The following is a 21,653-nucleotide window of genomic DNA, read 5'->3' as shown; positions in this document are numbered from 1 at the left end:
AATTAATCCTTAGCCTCCTATTAAGACAGGCCTGCTCAGCATGATTTTCATGGAATTAGTGAATTGGTGGTTGCCAAATGCCATAGTAATGCACCATGCAGTAGACTTGCTGTAAAGCATGGTTTAATCATAACAATAAGTGTAAATAATGCACTGAACAAGCTACAGAGCACTCCTCTGAACTCACTGGAATGGGCTATGTCCCATGCAAGATGAGTAAGCCTCAAGCGCATAAAATCTGATCCTTGTTTCCCCTTTTTTGGCAGAAATCCCGAGAAGATGTCAGTAATTTTGACCCTGACTTCATAAAGGAAGAGCCAGTTTTAACTCCAATTGATGAGGGACATCTTCCAATGATTAACCAGGATGAGTTTAGAAACTTTTCCTACATGTCTTCAGAATTGCAACCGTAGCCTTATGGGGAGTGAGAGAGAGGGCACAAGAACCCGAAGGGAATAGAGATTTTCCAGGAATTTCCTCTATGGGACCTTCCCAGCATCAGCCTTAGAACAAGAACCTTACCTTCAAGGAGCAAGTGGAGAACTCTGTGAAGGATGGAACTTGAAGATATCAACTATTTCGAGTCCAGAGGGAGCCGTGGCAGTAGAAATCGTTGATACTGAAATGAGATTTTATGAAGTATACTGCTCCACCTATGAGCGTCTGTGACTATGGGCTTGGGATGTTAACAGGAGCCAAAAGGAGGGAAAGTGTGAAGAATAAAGTAGACCTGAGAAATTCTGAGCCAATCAGGCTTCTTAATTCAAGACACAAACCAAGACTTTCTGTCAACTGTGCTGTGCTCTTCTTTAAGCCAATGAACCCCAATTCCTGGCAGTCTACAAGAAGTCTCTTAATGCTAATGAAGAATTTAAAGGTCTTTTTAAGGAAATGAGGGGCTTTCCAAATAGAATGATTTACTCTGAAGAAAGAAAAAATGGTATCTCTGAAACTCACAACCTAAAGCCCAATCTTGAAAATATGTTGTGCACCAAGACAACTGCTTCAGCTTCTTCTCTTATCCTTACTTTCTTTAATAGATATTTATTAAAGTGTCCAGTGAAAAGGTGCCACAATACCCAGTATTGTAAACAACAGGTTTGCATTCATTAGGCTTTCATTCATTCTGGAGTCTACTAATTTACCTGAATGGTGTTTGCATTCTGTGAAATGCCTCTCCACATTGCATATGTCACACTTTTGTCTGCACATAACTCTTTTTTCACAAGAAGGGTCACTGCCACAGCAGCACAGTCAGCAGGCGAATTACAGGTGCCTGCTGCCTGCCTCCCTGGGGAATCTGATCATGTCTGTATCACTGTGTGCTCATCACTGAAGAATTGCAGGCCACTCATGTCAGTGACCAGACTTATGGCTTATAAACATTAGCAGTTTATTTATGTTTTAAGATGCAAAGATGTGTGTTTGATATTCACTTTAATAATTAGAAATGGATCTTGTAAACAGGGCATATATCAAAGATGACCTTATAATATGTACCCGAATATACAGTTCAAGAATTTTGTCTGACTGGAAATAAATGCATTTTGTAGCAAAAGGCAGTTTTTTGACTAGAATGATTTGTCTCCTTCCCACTAAGACAGTAGACTTCCAATCAAAATAAAACCTCGAGCAGAATGGGTAGAACTCAACTCACAGAAAATTCCTGAGCAGAGAGATTGATGTAAGCTTCTGTGATTCTCTGAAGTAGATGTGGCCTGTCTCTTACCAAAACTTCTGTCCTGAATGAGGGTGATGACTGCTAGGCATAGCTGTAACAGACCAACCTTCAAGATCTCAGGGGCTAGACATCATAAATGTTTATTTCTCATTCACATAAAGTAGCATGTAAGTTCAACAATCCTCCTCCATCTTATAACTACACCATCTGGAAAATGTAGCTTTCCAAAGTCTCCAGAGCAAGGAAGAGACATGGAGGGGGCACCAGCTGCCTGCCTACCTCTCCTAGGAGGGACACGCCTCACCTCTCCTCACACTGACTGACTAAAACATGGCTTCCCTCTAACTACAGATGGGAAGGGGGAATTACAGAGCAGCTGAGGAGTAGCTGGCTAGTACCGATAGTCTCTTCTCTGTCATAGGTTCTTTTTTTGCATTCCAATGTGAACACTAACTTTTTAATGAATAGAGTAGCTAGGAGTTTCCCTTTCCATTTGTGTAGCACTTAGCACTCATAGTCATCACTCTCACCCACATCATGCCACTAGATCTTCATGACATGCCCACTGTTCCCACTGATGATAGTGTGAGTACTGCAGTACATACTACAAATGGGAAGAAAGGCTCAGAGAAGTTGAGTTCATTGGTTTCCCAAAGGGTTTGGGCTTGATAAAGAGTAGATCCAGGTCTAGGGTCTAAATCTTTGATGCTGTAGTCTGGGAAAGGGAGAGATCATTCTGACTTTGGAACTTTTTTGGTCTTCATAGCTCCTCTACTTTGGCTCTTATATTGCTCTGTGGGATTGATTAGCTTTTTGGTATGGTTAACTCCACTCTGGTAAAGAACCACGAAAAATAAAGCATGCCTCCTGTTTCATTCACAAAACTCATTATCATAGCCACGCAGAGCCAAAACACTGTCTTTGGTAAGTCTGTGATCACTCAGCAACTTCCTGCTTCATAATTGATTCTCAAGCCCACTACCTGGGTTCCCCAGTTGAGTCCATTCTTTTGAGGCTATTCATTCCATGCCTATCAGGTTATTCAACAGCTAATGTTTATATCTGAGAAGAGAGAAGATATACAGGATATTTACCTAAAGCTCAAACGAGTCTTCAATTCCTGGTTATAATTCTGTTTCACATCTTTCTTCCATTCTGCTAGACCTGGCATCCACTTCCAAGGGATCACAAGGCTGTCTTGCCCACACTTCCTGACGAAGGCTGGCACGGAATGGGTAGTGAGCCTTTCAGGCAGCTGGGCCAGAGTCCGCTGGGGCTGCTGGCTTCTCTCAGCACAGTGGGCAGCATGGAGGTCAAGACGAGGTCACATTGGGAACTTTCACTCCCTCAGGTCCATCTTAAGACATCCTCAGGCCTTATCATCCCACTGTCCTTCTCAGCCAGTCCTCATCCATTTGCTCCTACTCTCCCAAGCTATTCCACACTGACCTAACTGAATTAGACACATGGTCTTGAGTGTTTGAAAGGACAATAACTTCAAGCCTTTGCTTTGGGATGTGGATCTGCCTTTGACTGCAAAAGGTGCTTTCACTTAATGGCTAACATGTTGCATGTGTATGATATGTGAAGCCCTGTTCTAAATACTTTAAAAGTATTTACTTATTCAGTACCCCCCATGAGGTGGGTACTCTCAGTTTCATTGTACATATGGGGGAAAGTGAAGTACAAAAGATTAAGTCATTTGTCTAAAGTCACACAACTAAAGCAGAATTTGGATCAAGCAATTTAACTCCAGGGTCCCTACTTTTATCCCAGTTCGGTGAGGTTTTTCTATGAAAGCAAATTCTATTTTTCCACCTTTGTGGGGTTGGCAGGAAGCACCAAGATAAACTGCCAGCTGGGCAGGACAATATTAGTCTTCCTATGGGTAAAACAGTTTATCAGCAGTGGGACTGTATGATTTGCATATCAAGGGGCTGGAGCTGCTAACCCCAGTTCTTGGAACTGGGGCAGGCCAGGGTGATGCAATGGGGACTTCAACCTCCCTGAGGTAGGGGAAGAGGAAATAGTCTAGTTTGCTCTGAATGCCGTGAGTCCCATCTGAACCCTTAGGGTCACTCCTGAGCCTTGGTGGAGTTTCCAGTCCTTTCTCCCTCCTAGAGGAGCCACTTCATGTTTTAGTAACTCTTCATCACCCACCCCGCCGGATCATGAAGCAGCATCAAGAAGAAGGTGCGCAGCCTGGAACCTACCTTGGCAGCTGCATGTTTACAGCTATGGAGCTGAGCTGGTGTAACTTGTTAGCAAAGAAAAGAGCAAAAATAGGCCAGGCACGGTGGCTCACACCTGTAATCTCAGTACTTTGGGAGGCCGAGTTAGGTGGATCACTTGAGGTCGGGAGCTTAAGACCAGCCTGGCCAACGTGGTGAAACCCCATCTCTACTAAAAAATAACAAAAGTTAGCCGGGCGTGGTGGTGGGCGCCTGTAATCCCAACTACCCAGGAGGCTGAGGCAGGAGAATAGTTTGAACCCTGGAGGTGGAGGCTGCAGTGTGAGCTGAGATTGCGCCACTACACTCCAGCCTGGGCGACAGAGGGAGACCCTGTCTCAAAAAAATAAATAAAAGCATCCCATTTATCATTTATTGATCTTAATCGAATCCTGACATAAGATGATCTGCCCGCCTCGGCTTCCCTAAGTGCTGGGATTACAGGCATGAGCCACCACACGCCGGATCTTAATTGGGTGCAGATTGTCTTGAAAATATTCCAGCCACAGATTTGATCATTTCACATGCCAACATGATAAAGCTGTTCATTGTTCCCAGGTTTGGTCATCCTTGTTGCTTAATCTAGCAATGTTGACTTAAAATGACTAGACAGCCCACAGTGATTGCCCCTGGCTCAGGGTCACACTGGGCCCTGTAACTTCTCATTTTACGTCATCCAAGGATAAGACTCCAGTACATGTAGTAGATGTTTGCGATGAAAATGAGCCCTTTGCTGAGATGTTCCTCTGAATTGAGTTGGCCAAAGCTGGCCAGAGTGCAGCTGTAAAGGGAGCTTTGAAGTCTCCTTCTGTTCCTGTGTTGAATTGGAACCAAAGCTAAGGGAACCACCCTGGGCTTTATCCCATCCCTGCCTCTTTACCTCCATTGCCCTGCCAACTGTTCTTTCCCTCCTCCTGCTTCCTGACTCTTTACTCCCCAGTGGAGTAAATCAGTTCTGCACTCTCTCTCCCTGCACCACTTGATTCTTAGAGCCCAATTGTTATATAGCCAGTTTTCTGACTATGAAGATGGCATACAATTTTGATTTGCATATTTATTTTATAGGCTCTTTTAGAGCCTAGAAATGGCAGTCACTTCCCATGTGTTTCTGCGTCTTTGGCATCACCCTGTGTCAGCAGCAGTGAGTGCCTAGGTGAGCCACCTTACCCTATGCTGCCCATGCCGTCTAGGGGTCAAGATGTCAAATGGGTAAGAGCCCTGGCTGGTAAGAGTAGTGGGCAGCCCTGGGGGCTGAATCCACACTTACTGAATGTTCTTGAGAAAAGGTAGTTCTTTCTACATTTCAACTTTCTCATTTGTGAAAGGGAGTGAGAATAGTGCCTGCCTGCCTTCTGTTAATACTGCAGGGATTAACTGTGATAATGTATGTCAAGCATTCACTACAGGACTGGGACGCAGAAATACTCAATCGATGTTGGCTATTATTATCGTCAGCTCTCCCACAGAGGGCTAAGGGAGGGTTGCTCGTGATGTCCATCTGAAAGTAGACAGAGTGGGACACTCGTGCTCTCCATGATGCCCATTCCTTTGGATGCCGACGCTGTGCCACTCCAATTTGGAGGGATTTCACTTTTCTAACTGGTTGCAGAACCTCCTCAGGAGACCTTATTCTTCTCCTAGGATGTTTTGAGTCCATCCTGCCCCAACTGGCATACAGGATCAGTCTTAAGTTTGAGATTCTGCTGCTTTGACCGAATAACACAGGGACCACACCCATCATCAGTACCTGCTGGGCCCCCTCTGGTTACTCATCATGCCTGTGGGCCAGTTCAAAAAAGATAGGACATGTGTCAAGATGTTCAGTAGGGTCTGGCATGCCCAAGAATTTGAAGCCAATAGTAGAACCAAGAACCAAAGGCGTTTTCTTCCTAGATTAAGGTATCTGTGAAGAAGGTTTCTAGTAAAACAAGAGTCTCCATAGTCCTGTGTATTCTTACTGGAAAAGGCCTCAGTACTCCTATCCCCTTGAAACAGCCCTTCCAGATCGCTCAGGGCTGCCTTTCTCATGCCACCAAGGCAGTTCTTACCCCACAGAGGCGTCATTCTTCCAAGGCCTTAGACCACAGTTAGAAGAATTTAGGCTAGTCAAAGTGAAGATTGTGTAGGTACCAAGTGTGGTCAGACATGCAAGTGGATTGCAGAGGGTGAGACAGGAATCTTCTTTGGATACATTTCAAATTAGAAACCAGGATAGTCTAGTAGTCATTTGACCTGACAGAGCCAGAAATAACTTAGATGACCTCTTGAGTTCTTATAGCCTTGTACTTGTGGCTAAAAGTGAACAGGGGGATATGGTCAGTTGGTCTCCCTGATAGACGCCAACCCACACTACTCCCACCATATAGGAAACCTCTATCACTCAAATTGTCTCCCTGTCCATCTCTGTACAACCTCCATGCCCTAGCACACCTATGTGCCTTCTCTGCATGCTCTCTCCATCCCAGGATTCCCTTCAGACTCACATAGATCACTTGTCCCTCAAGTCACATACTTGACAATATCTCATACCTGATTGCCCTTCACATTTCTCATGCTTGTTCATACATGGAAAACAGGAGAGCTTTCTAAAGTTAAAATCAGCACAAGAAGTTCACAAGAAATATAAGCCCCCTTCTGATAATAGAGGATATGTGGATGAAAGAGAAAGCAGGATTCCTCAAGTCCGTTCTTTTTTTTTTTTCTCAAAGAGAATGATTTTTGAGATGAAACAAGTACAATACTCACTGGTAAAAATGAATTGTAGCCCAAAGTAGATAAACGGATTATACAAAGCATTCAATGAGAATAGGCAGAATTGCAGAACAATTATTGAAGCAGTAATTTATGAGCACTGGAAGTGGTGTTGATCATTAGGGCTGTGCAGGGGTTTGTAAAGAACAGGTCTTATAGTTGAATCTCATTTCCTTCTCTGATGGTTCCTGGACTGGTCGATCAAGGATAGGTGAACGTTTTTGCATAGCTGAACTTCAATGACATACATGACAAAGTCTCACCCCATTTCCTTGTGGCAAAGCTGTATTCAAGACACAATGATACCGAAAATGTGGCGATTAATAGATTAAGTGTCAGTCTGGAATAGTGGTTCTGCAACCTTGCAGTACCCCTGTTCCCATTGGATTAACAGACAAATTTCAAGTCTTACATTAATCCTATTTGAGATTTCATACCATCAACATTATGACTAAACACAAAAATCAAACAGTGAGACAAAGGGCTACTTTGTTTTCAGGCTACTCATGCCCTCCCAGAAGATTCTGATATAGAAGAGCACATGAGTTTAGAGAGTCAGTCATTCATTAAACTAATGTTTATTGAGCACTTATTATATTTCAGGCATATTGTGGTTGCTGGAAAAACTAGAGTGAAAAAGACAGCCAAAGATCCCTGCATTCATGGAATTTACATTCTAATCAAGACATGTTATATTGTTTACCCAAATTAACCAAGTGGTAAGGCAGCCCTGTGGTCTGTCTTCTTCATAACTGTATCCATGGCACCTGGCATATTATAGGTGCTTAAGACATATATGTTGTTGAATGATAAAATCAGAGCTGGGTGTCACACACACACTTTTTGACTCCAAAGATAACACTCTTTCGTAGCTGTATGCCAGAACAAATTGAAGAACTAAACTGTACTTGGGTCTGAAAAAGCTCATTATATTGGGATGAGATGGAGACAATAGGTCTTGACAGCATGAGTGAAAATTAGGCAGAGGCAAAGAGAATAAATTCAATATAGTTATTCATCTGACAAATATTAGGATTTATCAGACCTCTTTCCAAGTGATAGAGCCAGAACAATGAGCAAGGAAGTCATAGCGCCTACCATTCTGGAGCTTAGAATCTAGCAAATACACAACGGTGCTGTGGCTGCCAAAAAAATATAAAAGGCAATCTTAGCCTCAAGGATTATGAGTGTGATGTCTCAGATATGGGGAAGGATGAGCTCCACTGAGCTTTGCCATGGTTAGGCTATGCCTAGAAAACTGAGCTCAGCTCTAGATACCACCACAGAGAGATACAAAGCTGGATCATGTTCAGAGGAGAGTGAACTGAGTGATGAAGGGAGCAGAAACATGTAGCACAGCCAGTGAGGAGGTAATGGGTGAGTCTCTGGAGAAAAGGCAAGTGGGCAGCATAACCACCTTCAAATATGTGAAAAGCTAATGTGATGGTTAGTATTTTTGCTTCCCAAGGATTTCCAGATCTCTGCCTCCTGAGCACAGACAGGTGAGGTCATATGAATAATTCTAGCTAACAAGTCCAGCGCAGAATGGTATATAGTAGTTGCAAGCCAGAACATTTCAGTGCTGGTGAGACACTCTTTTTCTTCCAGTGAACGGCAATGATGAGAGGTGGTGGCTGGTCTCTGACAGCTTGGGCCCCTGAGTGATTAACATGAATAGGACCCTTAGCTTACCCTCAATGGACATTTTGAATGAGCAAGAAATACTAGTTGCTGTTACGGTTTTTATTACTGCTGTTTCATGCCACTGAGATTATGATTGGTGTTTGTCCCTGCAGTATAAACCTAGCCTATCCTGACTGATATGTGTGCCATGTATGGAGGGACTAGTCTGGCAACATATGGCTCCCAGGGTTAGAACTAGGAGCACCTCAGGCTGCAGCAGGAGTTACTGAATTTGTTATGGAATAGAATAAATATGAACCTTTCCACCAAGGTCCCTAAATATGTAATAGACTTCCTTCAGAGGGAAGATCACTGGACATCTTCAGTCTACAACCCTCGGTGGGGATGATGGACCTGGACCTGAGGGCTCTCCCAACCCTGAGAGGATGGCGTACCACCGTGTGGAATGGGCTTAGCAAGCACACTATTATTGTGGTGTTTGCCCTAGGGGGCCCACTGGGGCAGTCCTGAGTTGGCTCACCATCATGTTTCCACTGGCCACATGCCCAGGCCCCTGCTGCTGTCACTGTACCACACAGTCATGAATCTGTGCACAGCATTGCTAGGGGCTTGGCAGGGTGTACAAAAGGCACAGCAGCTCAGATGGCAACAAGATCAAACGAATGGCAAGGGTTCTCTTGGCCCACTTTCATGCAGAATGATAAGTAGTCCTCTGGGGCTCCTGCTTGCATCATTAGCATCCTGGGGGCATTAGGAAGCCTCTGAAGTTCACCCTACTGATTTGTCCCTCATTATCCTTATTCTGCCTTCTAGGAACTAGAGCTAAGCACCTTTCTTAACAATGCAGAATGCCAGTGTAAAGATCTGCTCTGGGGAGGTGTGTGTTCAGAGAAAGCCCTGGTAGGGGGATGACGGAAAACATGGTTTTAGCATCAAAGACCAGGTTTGAGCACTTGCCCGCTTTTCCAGTTGTTGGCTGGAGCTAGATCACACTGGCTTATGAGAGCTGATTGTGCACATCTCTTTCAAGTTAGTGCTCGGAGAGCTCACAATGGTAGCTTAAAATTGGTTATTGGTTATTGTGGAAATATTTACACCATGGAAATTGGTAAGTGCTAAAAGTTAGGACTTTTTTTTTTTTTTTTTTTTGAGACTGGATCTCACTGTGTTGCCTAGGCTGGAGTGCAGTCGTGTGAGCCTAGCTCAATGTAGCCTCAAAGTCCCGGATTTCCTGGACTCAAATGATCCTCCCACCACAGCCTCCTGAGTAGCTGGGACTACAGGCTCCTGCATTATGCCCAGCTAATTTTTTTGTCAACTTTTGTAGAGATAAGTTATTGCTATCAACTTAGGCTGGTCTTGAACTCTTAGCCTCAAGCGATCCTTCTTACCTGGGCCTCCCAAAGTGCTGGGATTACAGGCATGAGCCACTGCAGCTGGCCACGCCTTTTATTAGTTTTATTATTTAGACAGCTTACCAGCACAACCTTGCAAATAGGGAGATAGTGAGAAAATCATGGTCTTTGGAACCAGGCAGGACCAAGTTCACCCTGACTCTGCTCAGCTGTTGTCATTGAAGGGGATGTTTTTTGGAGATACTGAAACTTCTGTGAACCTTAGTTTCCTTGTCTGTAAAAGTAAGAAATTTTAGTTTCCTTGTCTGTAAATTAATAACTAAAACCAAAATATTAACTACCTCAAAGGGTAGTGTGAGGATCAAATGAGGTGGTGTCCGCAGATTGCTAACTAAATTAAGCTCCTTCCCTTGGGGCACATAGAGAACAACTTCCAGGGAGAAAAAGAAAACACACCTGAATTGCAGCTTTTTGCTTTTAGCTGTGGAAAATATTCCCAGAAGCGTCACAGCCTCGCATCCTCATACGCTATTGTCCAGTTTAGTGTCACATGACCATCCCTAACACCAATCACTTGGCAAGGGATAAATGAGAGCCAAGCCACAGCTCCTGAGGGAGCCCTGGAGCCCCTGTTGGCATTAGTGGGATTTTTAAAGCCCCCTAGGTGGTTCCAGTGCACAGTCAGAATACCAAACCAATGGCTGAGAGTCGAAGTCTCGGACAAAACCTTAGCCCCCGGGGGCTGGAGAGAGGTTCATTCTCTCCTGAAGGACAAGGATAGAGAACCAAGTCAGGGTTCCGGGAGTGTGGGGTCGGGGAGGAGGAAGGATCGCTGTTTATCAGGTCATGGAAAGTGCAGACTCAGTCTCCATTCCCAGCTACTGGACAATCGTGGGGCAAAGAGCTCAGTGGGAAAAATCAAAGGCATTAAAAATGGTTATTCTTAGAGATAAGGTGTATAACTGTTGGAAAGCAGAAATAAAGTATTGAGTTAAGCTTTGAGAAATGGTTCTATAATAAGGCGTGGGAGGGAGAGAGTTTAAAAAGCTTTTACAACATATCTGAGAGGGTAAGACATGGCCAGCAGTACTTACTGAAGAGGACTCTTTGCCCTGTCCGTTCTGAAGCTCCTGTTACAGCCATGAGTTAAGCCCTGTGAACACCACATGTGCTTATTGTAGACAAACCCTGCCACAAAGCCACAGGCTCAGCACACTTCTCTTTTAGGTCTGTATCTCTTAGAATATTAGGACCCTAACTGGGATTCTAGCAGCTTACTTCCTGAGGCTCAGAGCTGCCTCCTGGATTCGGAGAACCTGTCAACACCATCTGCTGAGTATATAACGTGGACTGTGAGAAGTGCGGACTTGGAATCAGGAGACATGGATTTGAAACTTGATGCATTCATCCTGGGCCGGCTGTTAAACACTCCCAATCCTTGTTCTCTACCTCTATTAAATGACAATACTAATAACCATACCCATCTCATAAGATTGTGATGAAGATAAAAAAGGATAAGTTGGCTGGGTGCATTGGTTCACACTCCTTTTAATCCCAGCACTTTGGGAGGCCCAGGGAGAAAATCGTGTTAGGCCAAGAATTTGACATCAGCCTAGTCAACACAGCGAAACCTCATCTCTTCAGAAAATAGAAAAATTGGTCAGGTATGGTGGTGTGCGCCTGTAGTACTAGCTACTTGGGAGGCTGAGGTGGGAGGATCACTGAAGCCCAGGATTTTGAGGCTGCAGTGAGCTATGATAACACCATTGCACTCCAGCCTGGACGGCAGGGCAAGGCTGTTTCTTTAAAAAAAAAAAAAAAAAAGAGAGAGAGAATAACTTGTGAACTCTTAATTCTTAATACAAATTATATTTGGTTGAGAGATCAGTGTATCAGTATTTCCCCATCTAAAGTTCCCATAGCCATCAGTCAAGGAAGGGAGGAGAAGAAGCACTTTCCAGTTCATCCCGGAGCAGGTGGAGTTCAGACCCTGCTTCTAACAGCAGGCCCCCATCTCTTCACTCCCCCTGCTTTATTCCCCAGTCACCCTCACCCTCATTTCATTCCATTTGCCAGGAAGGGATGAGGAAAATGGAACCAAGGATTTGTATTGTTTGTGTTTCCCACCACAGTCTGTCTCAGAGGCAGAACATGAGAAGTCCAGAATTTCTCCCTGGTCGTCTCTGCACAGCCCCCAGTGCCACCTGTAAAGATTTCCATTCCAAGTGAAAGCCACTGCACTTCAAAAGCAGCAGAGATGGGTTCTCCTTCATGTTCCCTGCATGTGAGGGAGAGAACCAAACACCAGGGTCAAACAGAGACACTTCCAAACCTGTGCCTTATTTCTGGGGGAAAAAAAAAACACTGATTCAGTCTGGGGCATGGTAGCTTTCTGTCTCAGAAAGCTGGGCAGGACCAGAGAAAGTGGCTTTGTGAAATGTAGGGACAAAGCTAGCTCAGGGTTCTGCTCTTTCTCAGCTGACCATCCTTCGGGGGAATCAGGGCAGGCCTTCCCCTCCCAGCTGACTTGGAGTCACACAGCTGCTTCCACATGATTCCATGGCCAGCGTGACAAACACATGGCCTTGGCTGAGGAAGCACAGGTTCTGTGGGGATGACTGGATCCCAGGTCCCAGGAGAGATAGCGAGACATGTTGGAAACACTGTTTCTGGAATCTTGTGCTTGACTGCTCAGGAATGTGTGGTCTGGGTAACTTTCTGGTTTGACTTACAGGAAGGTCTGATGGGGCAGAGCGGGAATGTTGTAACAGCCCTAGATCACCTTGGAAAAATACTGTTCGCCTGCCAGCCCGGAACTGCCATTCCAGGAAGCAGCTGCTGGTGAATCAGCAGCCTCCCCTTTCCTTGTGGCTCCAGGAAGCACGTCTAGGGCCTCCCCCACCTCCTCTCCAGGAAGGGAAATGCCCACTAGCCATATACAGGCTCTTCTGGAAGGGACTAGAGATGGGGACTCCATGGCAGATTCTCCATTCCGCCCCACCCCCTGCCCCGCAACACACAAAGGGAGTTGGAAAAGGGATGAGAGACCCCTAAGCCTCAGACTCAGGCTTTTGATGTAGAAAATCATACATCGTTTCTAAGTCTCTTGTCTGGAGTTCACAACAATAAAACTAGGTAGAAATCTCGACACGCTGGTTGGCACGGGTTACACTGGCCTCAACATAATGTCTGTCTCTTACCTGCAGAGCCAGCCTGGGGCTGAGAAGCTCACAGGAGGTTGTCGGTTGGCTCTGGTCAGGTGGCTGTTTGGATATGAGGGCCATTTGTACTCAAGGTCAAGGAGCAGCCTCAGTTGGCCATTAGGCAGCTGGAAGAGTCTTGGGAAAACGTAAGGGGACCATAACGCCAGCTGTCCATTCCCTCCATGGGCCCTCTGGTGCCTCCACCTGGGTGGAGAGTCTCTGCTTTCTGCCTTTCCATTGGCCAATCTCTGGCCTCCTCCTGAGGTTGCTGCTGTCCCTGGAACAACTTCGGGCTGGTGGACACAGCAGTTATGCCTCAATTTCCTATAGCTACATGGAGCTAATTAGACAGTGGATGGATTTGGAGAGGTGGATCATTTCAAATTCGCTCCTGGATTTTCACCCCCCACTTGAGAGAGAGCTAAATCTCCTTCTTTCTTCTTTCTCTCTTTTGCTCTTTTTCTGTGTGTGTGTGTGTCTGACTCACCTCTGTGCGGTTACGTTTAAACACCAGTTTAGATCCCAATGACCCACATTTAGCCTTAGTGACTCTGAAAGCAAGTCCATGCTCACTGATGACTCAGGAGAACTGGGGCCTTGAAAGATGAGCTGAGTCAATGAATGTGAGCTGTGGAGTTTTTACCACTCCCCCTCTCCCAGTCCTTTTGTAATGTACCCACTCCCTTAGCTTTCTCTGAGCGACAGTGTCCTTGGCCTTCCAGGGCTTGTGTGAGTACATGGAGGAATCAAGGGAGAGGTGGGTGAGATCACCACAACCACCCTCCTCGACTCTTCATCCTCGAGGCCTTTAGGACAGGTGCCCCCAGGCTCCATGGGAGGCAGGCAGCTGTGCAGGCTGCAACAATGTGAACAGGGAAGCCAAGAGGAGGGTGTTGGGACAAGAGCCAGCTCTAAGCAACCTCCTACAGGTGATGGTTTTGGCTTCACCAGTTGGCCAGAGCCCTCCGGCAGAGAGGGGGACTTTATATGCTACTGTGAAACTTCTAGATAAACCCAAAGTCAGGGTAGATGAAGGTAGAGGGAAGAGAAGGACCTCCCAGGGACCAGCCCCTGGAGCTCATTTCCTCCCCTGAGAAACAATGTCACCCTCATTCCTCTCCTTTCTCTGCCTGCCTTTGCTCAGTTTCCATTCACTGCCTCTGTTACTTTTGGTTGTTTATGGTTAAGCCCAGTGGTTCTCATCAGCCACACCTGGAAACTTGTTAGAAGTATAAATTCTCAGACCCCATCCCAGGCCTACTGAATCAGCAACCCTGGGATGGGGCCAGCAGATCTGTGTTTTAACTAGCCCACCAGCTGATTCTAATGCCTGCTAAAGTCTGGGAACCCCTGGCCTCACCTCTCTCCCCAGTTAGGCTACCGCCTCCTAGAAAGTACTGACTTGAGAGGGCTTAGTGTAGTCCTGGGCACCCAAGGACTCAGCTCTGCACAGAAACTGTACCAGGAAAGTAGAACGAAGATTCAAGGAGGCAGTCATGATCAGAGTTCGAACCCAAGGCTTAGGACCTGGGTTCCAGTTGGGTGACCTTGGCCAAGTCACTTCTCAGACTCCCCGGTTCCTCCTCAGTAAAGTAGATGGAAGACCTGGGTCTCTGGGATTTGCGTAGTTCTCATGTCTAGAAATCTGGATCCGGCCAGGGTCTGGCTCATGATTTCCCTCCCGCGTGTGCTGACTCTGCCCAGCCCCCGTGGAAGAGTCAGCATGCAAGGGAGGAATAACGAGGCAGGCCCTGTGCTTCTCCTGGTCCTCGGGCAGTTACTGTTTGTGAATGTGCGATATGGAGAGGGAGAGAGAGATCTGAATCTAGAAATGAATTAGAAACATATGAGGAGAAGCCAGAGCCTGCAACAGTAATGAAGCCCATCCTTTGAGTGTTTGCCCCTGGCGGGTTGAAGGCGGAGTCCCTCTGTCAGGAGCTCGGTTGAACTGGGAGAGGGAGCTGCCAGGTGTCACAATAGTCAATTAAGGCAACAAGCCCAAAACAAAAGAATCAAGCTTTCAATCATGTCCTGCAATGGTATAAGCAAGTATCTGAAACCAGAGAAAGCGTGGCCTCTCCCTGTTCCATTTCCCCCATGGAACAAGCAGGGGCCCAGGGTCAAGTAGGTCAGTGGGAATGTGGGGTTGGGGTGGTCTCACTGCTGACAGGGCCCTGAACAAAAGGCTCTGGAAGTTGTGTGGACTCTGGGGCCAAGAGCAAGGGAGGGGGAAGGCTAGGAGTGGAAGTACTAGGTTCTGAGTCATTGTGGGGAAAAGTGACTTCAAGGTTTCTCTCCCTTCCCTGCCCCACCCAAAGGAGGCCTCAGCAGAGGCGCCTAAAGAACACCTCTCCCCAAGGCTTCCAATGAACCCAGGAATGAAGGCTCAGGGGCTAGGAATGCAAATATGTGATGACTATGACCAGCCAGAGAGACCTGAGACCTTGAGAGCTCCCTCCAGAGACTGCCACGCATGGGCTGCGCCCCAAGTCTGGTGTAGGGGCCAGCTTTCCCTGAGTTTATGGTCAGGCCTGAAAAAACACACACAAGTTTTTCACCAGGAGGCCCAGGGAGATACTATGTGGCCTCTTCTCCCACCTGCCTCTTCTGAGCCACCCTTTCCAGCTGTCAGGCAAGTATCAGGGCACCTACCTCTGCACAGAAGGGCAATGACTTTCTCCAGGTGGAGATCACTTTTCATCCAAATGTCTAGGCTCAAAGTTCTTGGTTCCTGTATTTTAAGCTATGGGTATCTCTGGGAAATAATAGCGAGGACTAAGTATAAACACCCATCGAACCTTCACATTATTGGCACATGTAAGATTCTGTTAGGTCAAGGGGCACCCTCCTTACCCTTTTTCTGAGGATGACCATGTGTTAATTGCTACAGATCAGAACTGTCTTCCTGAAAGTTGTCCAGGGCTGTGGGAAAAAAATTGAATATTTCAGTGCAAGTTCTATTGACACTAAAGCTAACACTGAATCACTCACTTATCCCAGCCTATACTTTTTTTTTAATTTTTTTATTTTTTTAGACAGCGTCTTACCCTGTCACCCAGGGTTGATGGAGTGGCATGATCTTGACTCACTGAAACCTCTGCCTCCTGGGTTCAAGCAATTCTCCCACCTCAGCCTCCCGAGTAGCTGGGACTACAGGCACACGCCACCACATTTGGCTAATTTTTGTATTTTTTGGTAGAGACAGGGTTTCGCCATGTTGGCCAGGCTGGCCTTGAGTTCCTAACCTCAAGTGATCTGCCACCTCAACCTCCCAAAGTGCTGGATTATAGGCAGGAGCCACTGTGCCTGGCCTAGCCTATACTATTTTCTTTATATTATGTACTTATATGTCCTGTCTTTTCTATCAGATGGTAAGCTTCCTGAGGACAAAGATGATGTCTTACATGTGTGTATGGCACCCAGAGTATTTTGCTGTCAAATACGTACTGCTCAGATAAGCTTTCAGGATATAGAACCTCAGATACCCACAAAACTGTCTCTCCTAGTGTTGTCTGGAAATAAGTCTTGCATTTATTTACTTTTACATATAACTGTATCTTATCTTCCCAGGAAGATTGGAAGTATATTTATGTTTAAGGCATCACAGTAGCTGGCTCATCATTAGCTGTCAACAAGTAAATACTTCACAGTTAGATTTCTTGGAATCGTCTTCACCAAGAGACAGAAAGTTAACTGGAACTAAAATTTTAATCCTCTCAAACTCCAAGAAGACCTGTTTCCCAGGCATGATCCAACAGAACCTCTGCTTTTTAGAGTCCCTTGGAGAGGTTATTTCTGAGGACAGCAAGCTAACAGGATCACCCCCCACCACCCTTTGCTTCAATTTGCCCTAGTACTCAGACTTCATTGGTGGGGACATGGGTCTGTGTATCAAGCGCTTGGAAATTATTTGTTATTATTCATCAGGGCCACCATTTGAAATTGGCCAGCACAGTCATCCCTACTTGACCATAGTAATCAAGGCGTGGCTGAGAAAGGAGTGTCTGTTTCAACAAGCCAGAGAACTGGTCTTCTGCTTTCTAAATGGACAATTTATATAATTTAGATAGAGAGGCATCTTCCACTCTAGACATGCACAACCCACCCTGCCGTCCCAGTACATTCTTCTCTTTCCTTACATTTACCCATCCCACCTGCCCCTCCTGCTTTTTTGAAGGTGAGCGAGCAGGTTCCAGGCTTACAGCTCAGTTGGACTGCGGTTGCCCCGTCTTCTCTGGTGATTTCTCTGTCTTATGGTCAGGAGCCAGACTCTGGGTCTGTTCAACTATGTAGAGGAAAGATCACCAGAGAAATTCCAGTTTGGCATTCCTGTAGGGATCAGAGATTCTGACTGCTCAACGAAATTACCTGGAGGAGAATTTTAATAATATGGCTTCCTGGAACTTACCCGGAAACATTCTGATTCAGTCAGTCTGGGGTGAAGCTCAATTGGCTATCTTTTTCTAAATCTTTATAGATGATTCTGATGCACTGGCAAGTTTGGACATTGGATAAATTCTAAGCTCTTTGAGATCAGGAAACATACGAGTATCGCATTCTGTATCCCACAATGACTAACTCAGCACCTGGCACACCGCAACACTTTAGAAATTGTTATTGAGTCAATGAGCAAATGGATGGTTGAAAATAGGTTGGTGGATTGGGAGCACAGTCAACCTAGCATCTTTTAAAATAATTTTTAAATTGACAAATAATAATTGTACACACTTGTGGGGTACATAGTGAAGTTTTGATATGTATCATGTACAGTAGATCAGGGTAACTGGCATATCCATTATCTCAAACATTTATCATGTCTTTGTGTTGGAAACGTTCAATATCCTCCTTCTAGCTATTTGGAATTATATATTCAAATATATAGATAATCATCCCACAGTGGTATAGAACAGTACAGCTTATTCTTCCTATCTAGCTGTAATTGTGTTTACTTTAACAAATCTCTCCCTATTCATCCCTTCCCAGCCTCCAGTGTCCTCTGTTCTACTGTTTACTTCTATGAGATCAACTGGTTTTATTAGCTTCCACATGTAAGAACATACAGTGGTTAACTTTGCCTTCCTGGTTATTTCTTTTTTTTTTTTTTTTTTTTTGAGACAGAGTCTCGCTCTGTCGCCCAGGCTGGAGTGCAGTGGCTGGACCTCAGCTCACTGCAAGCTCCACCTCCCGGGTTTATGCCATTCTCCTGCCTCAGCCTCCCGAGTGGCTGGGACTAGAGGCACCTGCCACCTCGCCCGGCTAGTTTTTTGTATTTTTTTAGTAGAGACGGGGTTTCACCGTGTTAGCCAGGATGGTCTCGATCTCCTGACCTCGTGATCCGCCCGTCTCGGCCTCCCAAAGTGCTGGGATTACAGGCTTGAGCCACCGCGCCCGGCCCCTGGTTATTTCATTCAATATAGTGTCCCTCCATTCTACCCATGTTGCTGCACATGATAGCATGATAGGATTTGATTCTTTTTTATGGCTGAGTCATATTCCATTGTTACACACACACACACACACACACACCATGTTTTCTTTATCCAGTCATTTGTTTCTGGATACCTGATCAATCTAGCATCTTACCTAAAGGCTACTTAAGGGCCATTGGAGGCAGAAGGCCAAACCACTCACAGTGGGGCCAGGGATAGGAATAAGGCAGCAGTGTGCGGGTGGAAATAGAAGAAAACTTAGTTACTTTGATCCCCAAGTGGGAGAACATGACCCCTGTCCTTGAAAATGCTGCTACTTTCAGCGATGCTGCCGCTTGCTGCCCCTGTGCTGGGACTTACAGGACTTCTGCTCTCCAGTCCCACCTAAGAAAGCAAATTGGATCCGTCACTTCCCTGTTTAAACCTTCCAAGGCCCTGCGTTGTTCTCAGGATGAAGTCAATGCTCCTTTCTCTGGCTGAGTCCTGGCTCCTCCTCAGCCCGTCACTGCTACTTGCCCTCATCTGTCTGTGCCCACCGGCCACCCTGCCTTCCTGCAGATCCTACCGCCTGCTGTGTTCTTTCACCAGCCTCTGTCCTCTCTGCCTGCAATGCTCATTCCCTGCCCCCATGTGCCCTAGCAAATTCCCATGCGACCATTACATTACAGCCTAAAAACATCTGCTTCTCTTTTCCCCGGGGGCTGCCAGTTCCCTGGGGTAAAGGTCAGTCTGTTGTGTCCAAATCCTAGCCAGTAGATGCTCCCATGTTTGTTGAATGAACAGAAGAAGTTGGGACGGGGAACCAACAGACACTCAGGACTGGGTTTTTTGTTCCTGTAAAACTGGATTGATTCTGCAGAGGTACAAACATGCCGGTTGATTTAGATCTATCGAGGAATTGGGGTAAGGGCTGGGGTGGGAGTTTTGCTAAGAAGAAAAGCAAGTGAAAGTGGGAGATGCCACAAGAGACCAGAGAGAAGGCAGCGTGTCATGCCCAATCTGCCGCTAGGGTCAAAGACCAGCTCCCTGGTCACAGTAGGCCAAGGCAGGCTGCGGAGCTGGCTCCAACCCTGAGCAAAGCCAGGCAGCCGCCCAGGTGGGTGAAGGCTGCAGGTTGCACTCAGGCATGACGCCGGGGTGCAGGTGGGAGCGGCGCCCGGATGCGTGGGTGCGGCGCTCGCCCGCCCGCGGTCAGGTGCACCGCGGGAACCGGTCCGGTGCGCCGTGCGGGGCGGGGCGGAGGCAGGGCATAGGCCCCCAGGCTGGTGCCGGGGGTAGAGGATTCGCCTGCTTGACGCGCTGATGCCTTGATTTGGTCTGACAAGTAGAGGCTGCTTTGAGAAGCGGCCTGGATTTTTGACATTCAGCAAGCTAGAAATAACCAGCTGGGCTCCTGGCGCTCTGGCCATAAATGTCTTGCTCTTTCCAGGCAACTGCCAGAATTAAGGGGCTTTTCCCCAGTGTAGACCTGTGCTCTGTCTGCTAGGAGGCCTATGTTCCAGTCCAGGCTCAGCTTCTGACTCCCTACTTTAGGAGGAATCACTGAATTGACAGCAGCTCGGCTTCTGCTGTGTAAAATGGGGCTGTTGCTAGCTGAGCCTCTTCTGCCTCTGGTAGAAAATGATTCCAAATGGCTGCCCTGTCCACCCTAATCCCATGGCCCGAACTTGATGTCTGCTGCTTCTAGAAGCCTAGTGCTCCAAATATCTGCTCTGGGAGGAACTTGCAGGTGATCCTGATTGGAAATGGAGCTGATTAACCTTTTGTGTTATCACTGACTCTATGAGAATCTGTTGAAACCTAGGGGCTCTTACCCTAGACAAATTAACACACCAGCCAAATATAGCTTACAAGAGCAGAGAGCTGCTGGTCTGAACCACAGACCCCTGGTTTAACATCTATAATCTAGTCAACCCCTCCTTTTCCTTGAAGGCTGAACCAAGCATGAAGGGTTTTCCCCACCTTCCAATCCTCATACCTGCAGGCACCCCCTTTTCCTGCTTTCTCCCTTCAATCATCTTCCTCACCATCCCCCATGCTTGGGCATGCTCAGGAGGGAAATTGTGCTAGAAATATCTGTAAAAGGCATGATATGTCCTGTAGCAGAGAAAGCAAAAAACAAAAAAACAATTCCCCCACCCCTGGCATGGCATGTGCAGAGCTCTGCCTAATCCTTCTCTCCCACAAGCCTGGGGGATGGGTAAAAAAAAGTGGGAGGTGAAGCTGCTGCAGCGAAGTGCCCCTTCAGAATCTTCAGTATCCTTCAGAGTCAGCGCTGTCATCACTATCACATAAACTGTACAACTCCACTGTCAACCAGCAGCCCGCCTGGCTGGCAGCAGGAAGAGGCAATGCCATTTTGCACAGTAGCTTGCTTGCCCAAGGTGTCGCCTGGCAAATGGGCTTCTTGTGCAATGGGAAACCACAGGGAGGGGACTCTTAAATGTACCCGAAAGAAACAGCTCTAACAATGGATGATTCAACAGGCTAGTAATTGGCGCTCACTCTTACCACATTGTTTTGATAAAATGACACAGCCCAACTGCGGATATGAAGGCAGTAAATAGAAAAGCTAACCTCTTGCTACTCAAATTATGGATGAGACCAGCGACATCCCATCATCAGAAGCTTGATAGAAAGGCAGGCTCTGTCCCAGACCTACTGAAAGGAGATCTGCATTTTAACAGGATTGTGAGAGGATCCACATCTTAATGTTTCAGAGGCCTAATCCAAAGTCTTCTGATAATGATCATTAGAGTCCCAGCCATTCCCCACTTCCCCCTGGGAAAACCACAACAAATAGACCAAATTCCTCCAAGCCCTGCTCATAAGAAGAACCCACAACCCACAGACACCCCCTCACTCAACTAGAGACCTCACCCACCTGTTTGCAGAGTCACCCACCTTGGGCTATTATTCTTTTCTATTATTTAATCTTCTGGGAAGACAGAGGTCTTCTATTTGGAGATAAAAATGACAAAGGAGAACCTCCTGAACAGAATCCAGTTTGCCTTTAGCTTTAGCCATCACTCTGACCTAGTGCTGCTGGACTCAGTTCCAAGGTCTACCTGTCAAATGCTTTAGGGGAAATGGGAGGAGGAGAAGTCCCTGGAGTTACCCATGTGCACAGCCTGGCACTGTTTTCACTTGCCTTTGGAAATGAAGGTGCAGAAACCATGGGAGGTACGGAAGGCACAGACTAGTGACTTCCAGAGTGGGACAGAAGGGAAAAGATGGAAGAGAAGTGCAGAAAACCACTCAGGAAAAGACAGGCCGGAGTGATGCCTGCTGAGACAGGGTCCTGATCTCCCAGGACTTCCCTTTCTGCCTGTTCTGTACAAATACCTAGGGTTTTGTGG

General features: G+C 46.4%; 2 protein-coding genes across 12 annotated transcripts in view; one reads left to right on the top strand and one right to left on the bottom strand.

The window, feature by feature from the left end:
- PRKCH (protein kinase C eta) overlaps positions 1-1,562 on the top strand; it is a 244,160-nt gene extending 242,598 nt beyond the window's left edge. For all 3 annotated transcript variants that reach the window (XM_033187812.1, XM_033187813.1, XM_033187814.1), the window contains exon 14: positions 267-1,562. In XM_033187812.1, the coding sequence (XP_033043703.1) occupies positions 267-413 (147 nt within the window). In that variant the 3' untranslated portion in view covers positions 414-1,562. The remainder of the gene's footprint in view (positions 1-266) is intronic.
- Positions 1,563-4,966: 3,404 nt separating this feature from the next.
- On the bottom strand, positions 4,967-21,595 carry LOC117069509. 9 transcript variants are annotated; one of them, XR_004431573.1, is made up of 6 exons: positions 21,199-21,595; positions 20,872-20,952; positions 15,719-15,787; positions 15,518-15,620; positions 12,863-13,158; positions 11,498-11,940 (listed from the first exon to the last, which is right to left on the bottom strand). XR_004431573.1 is itself a non-coding variant. In XM_033187810.1 (5 exons), the coding sequence occupies exons 3-5, from the start codon at positions 15,564-15,566 to the stop codon at positions 11,718-11,720; spliced, it is 615 nt and encodes a 204-aa protein (XP_033043701.1). In that variant the 5' UTR covers positions 15,567-15,620; positions 15,719-15,787; positions 21,199-21,595; the 3' UTR covers positions 11,498-11,717. The 9 variants fall into 9 exon arrangements, 1 of the variants encoding a protein (XP_033043701.1); XR_004431575.1 differs by having other exon boundaries at positions 12,863-13,000; positions 21,199-21,594; XR_004431576.1 differs by lacking the exons at positions 11,498-11,940; positions 12,863-13,158 and adding an exon at positions 4,967-6,946 and having other exon boundaries at positions 21,199-21,589.
- Between the last annotated feature and the right edge of the window lie 58 nt (positions 21,596-21,653).

Source organism: Trachypithecus francoisi, unplaced genomic scaffold, assembly GCF_009764315.1.
Source record: "Trachypithecus francoisi isolate TF-2019V2 unplaced genomic scaffold, Tfra_2.0 Lachesis_group3, whole genome shotgun sequence".
Taxonomy (NCBI): domain Eukaryota; kingdom Metazoa; phylum Chordata; class Mammalia; order Primates; family Cercopithecidae; genus Trachypithecus; species Trachypithecus francoisi.
The sequence above is the reverse complement of the archived record's forward strand: the minus strand, read 5'-3'. Positions and strand labels throughout refer to the sequence as shown.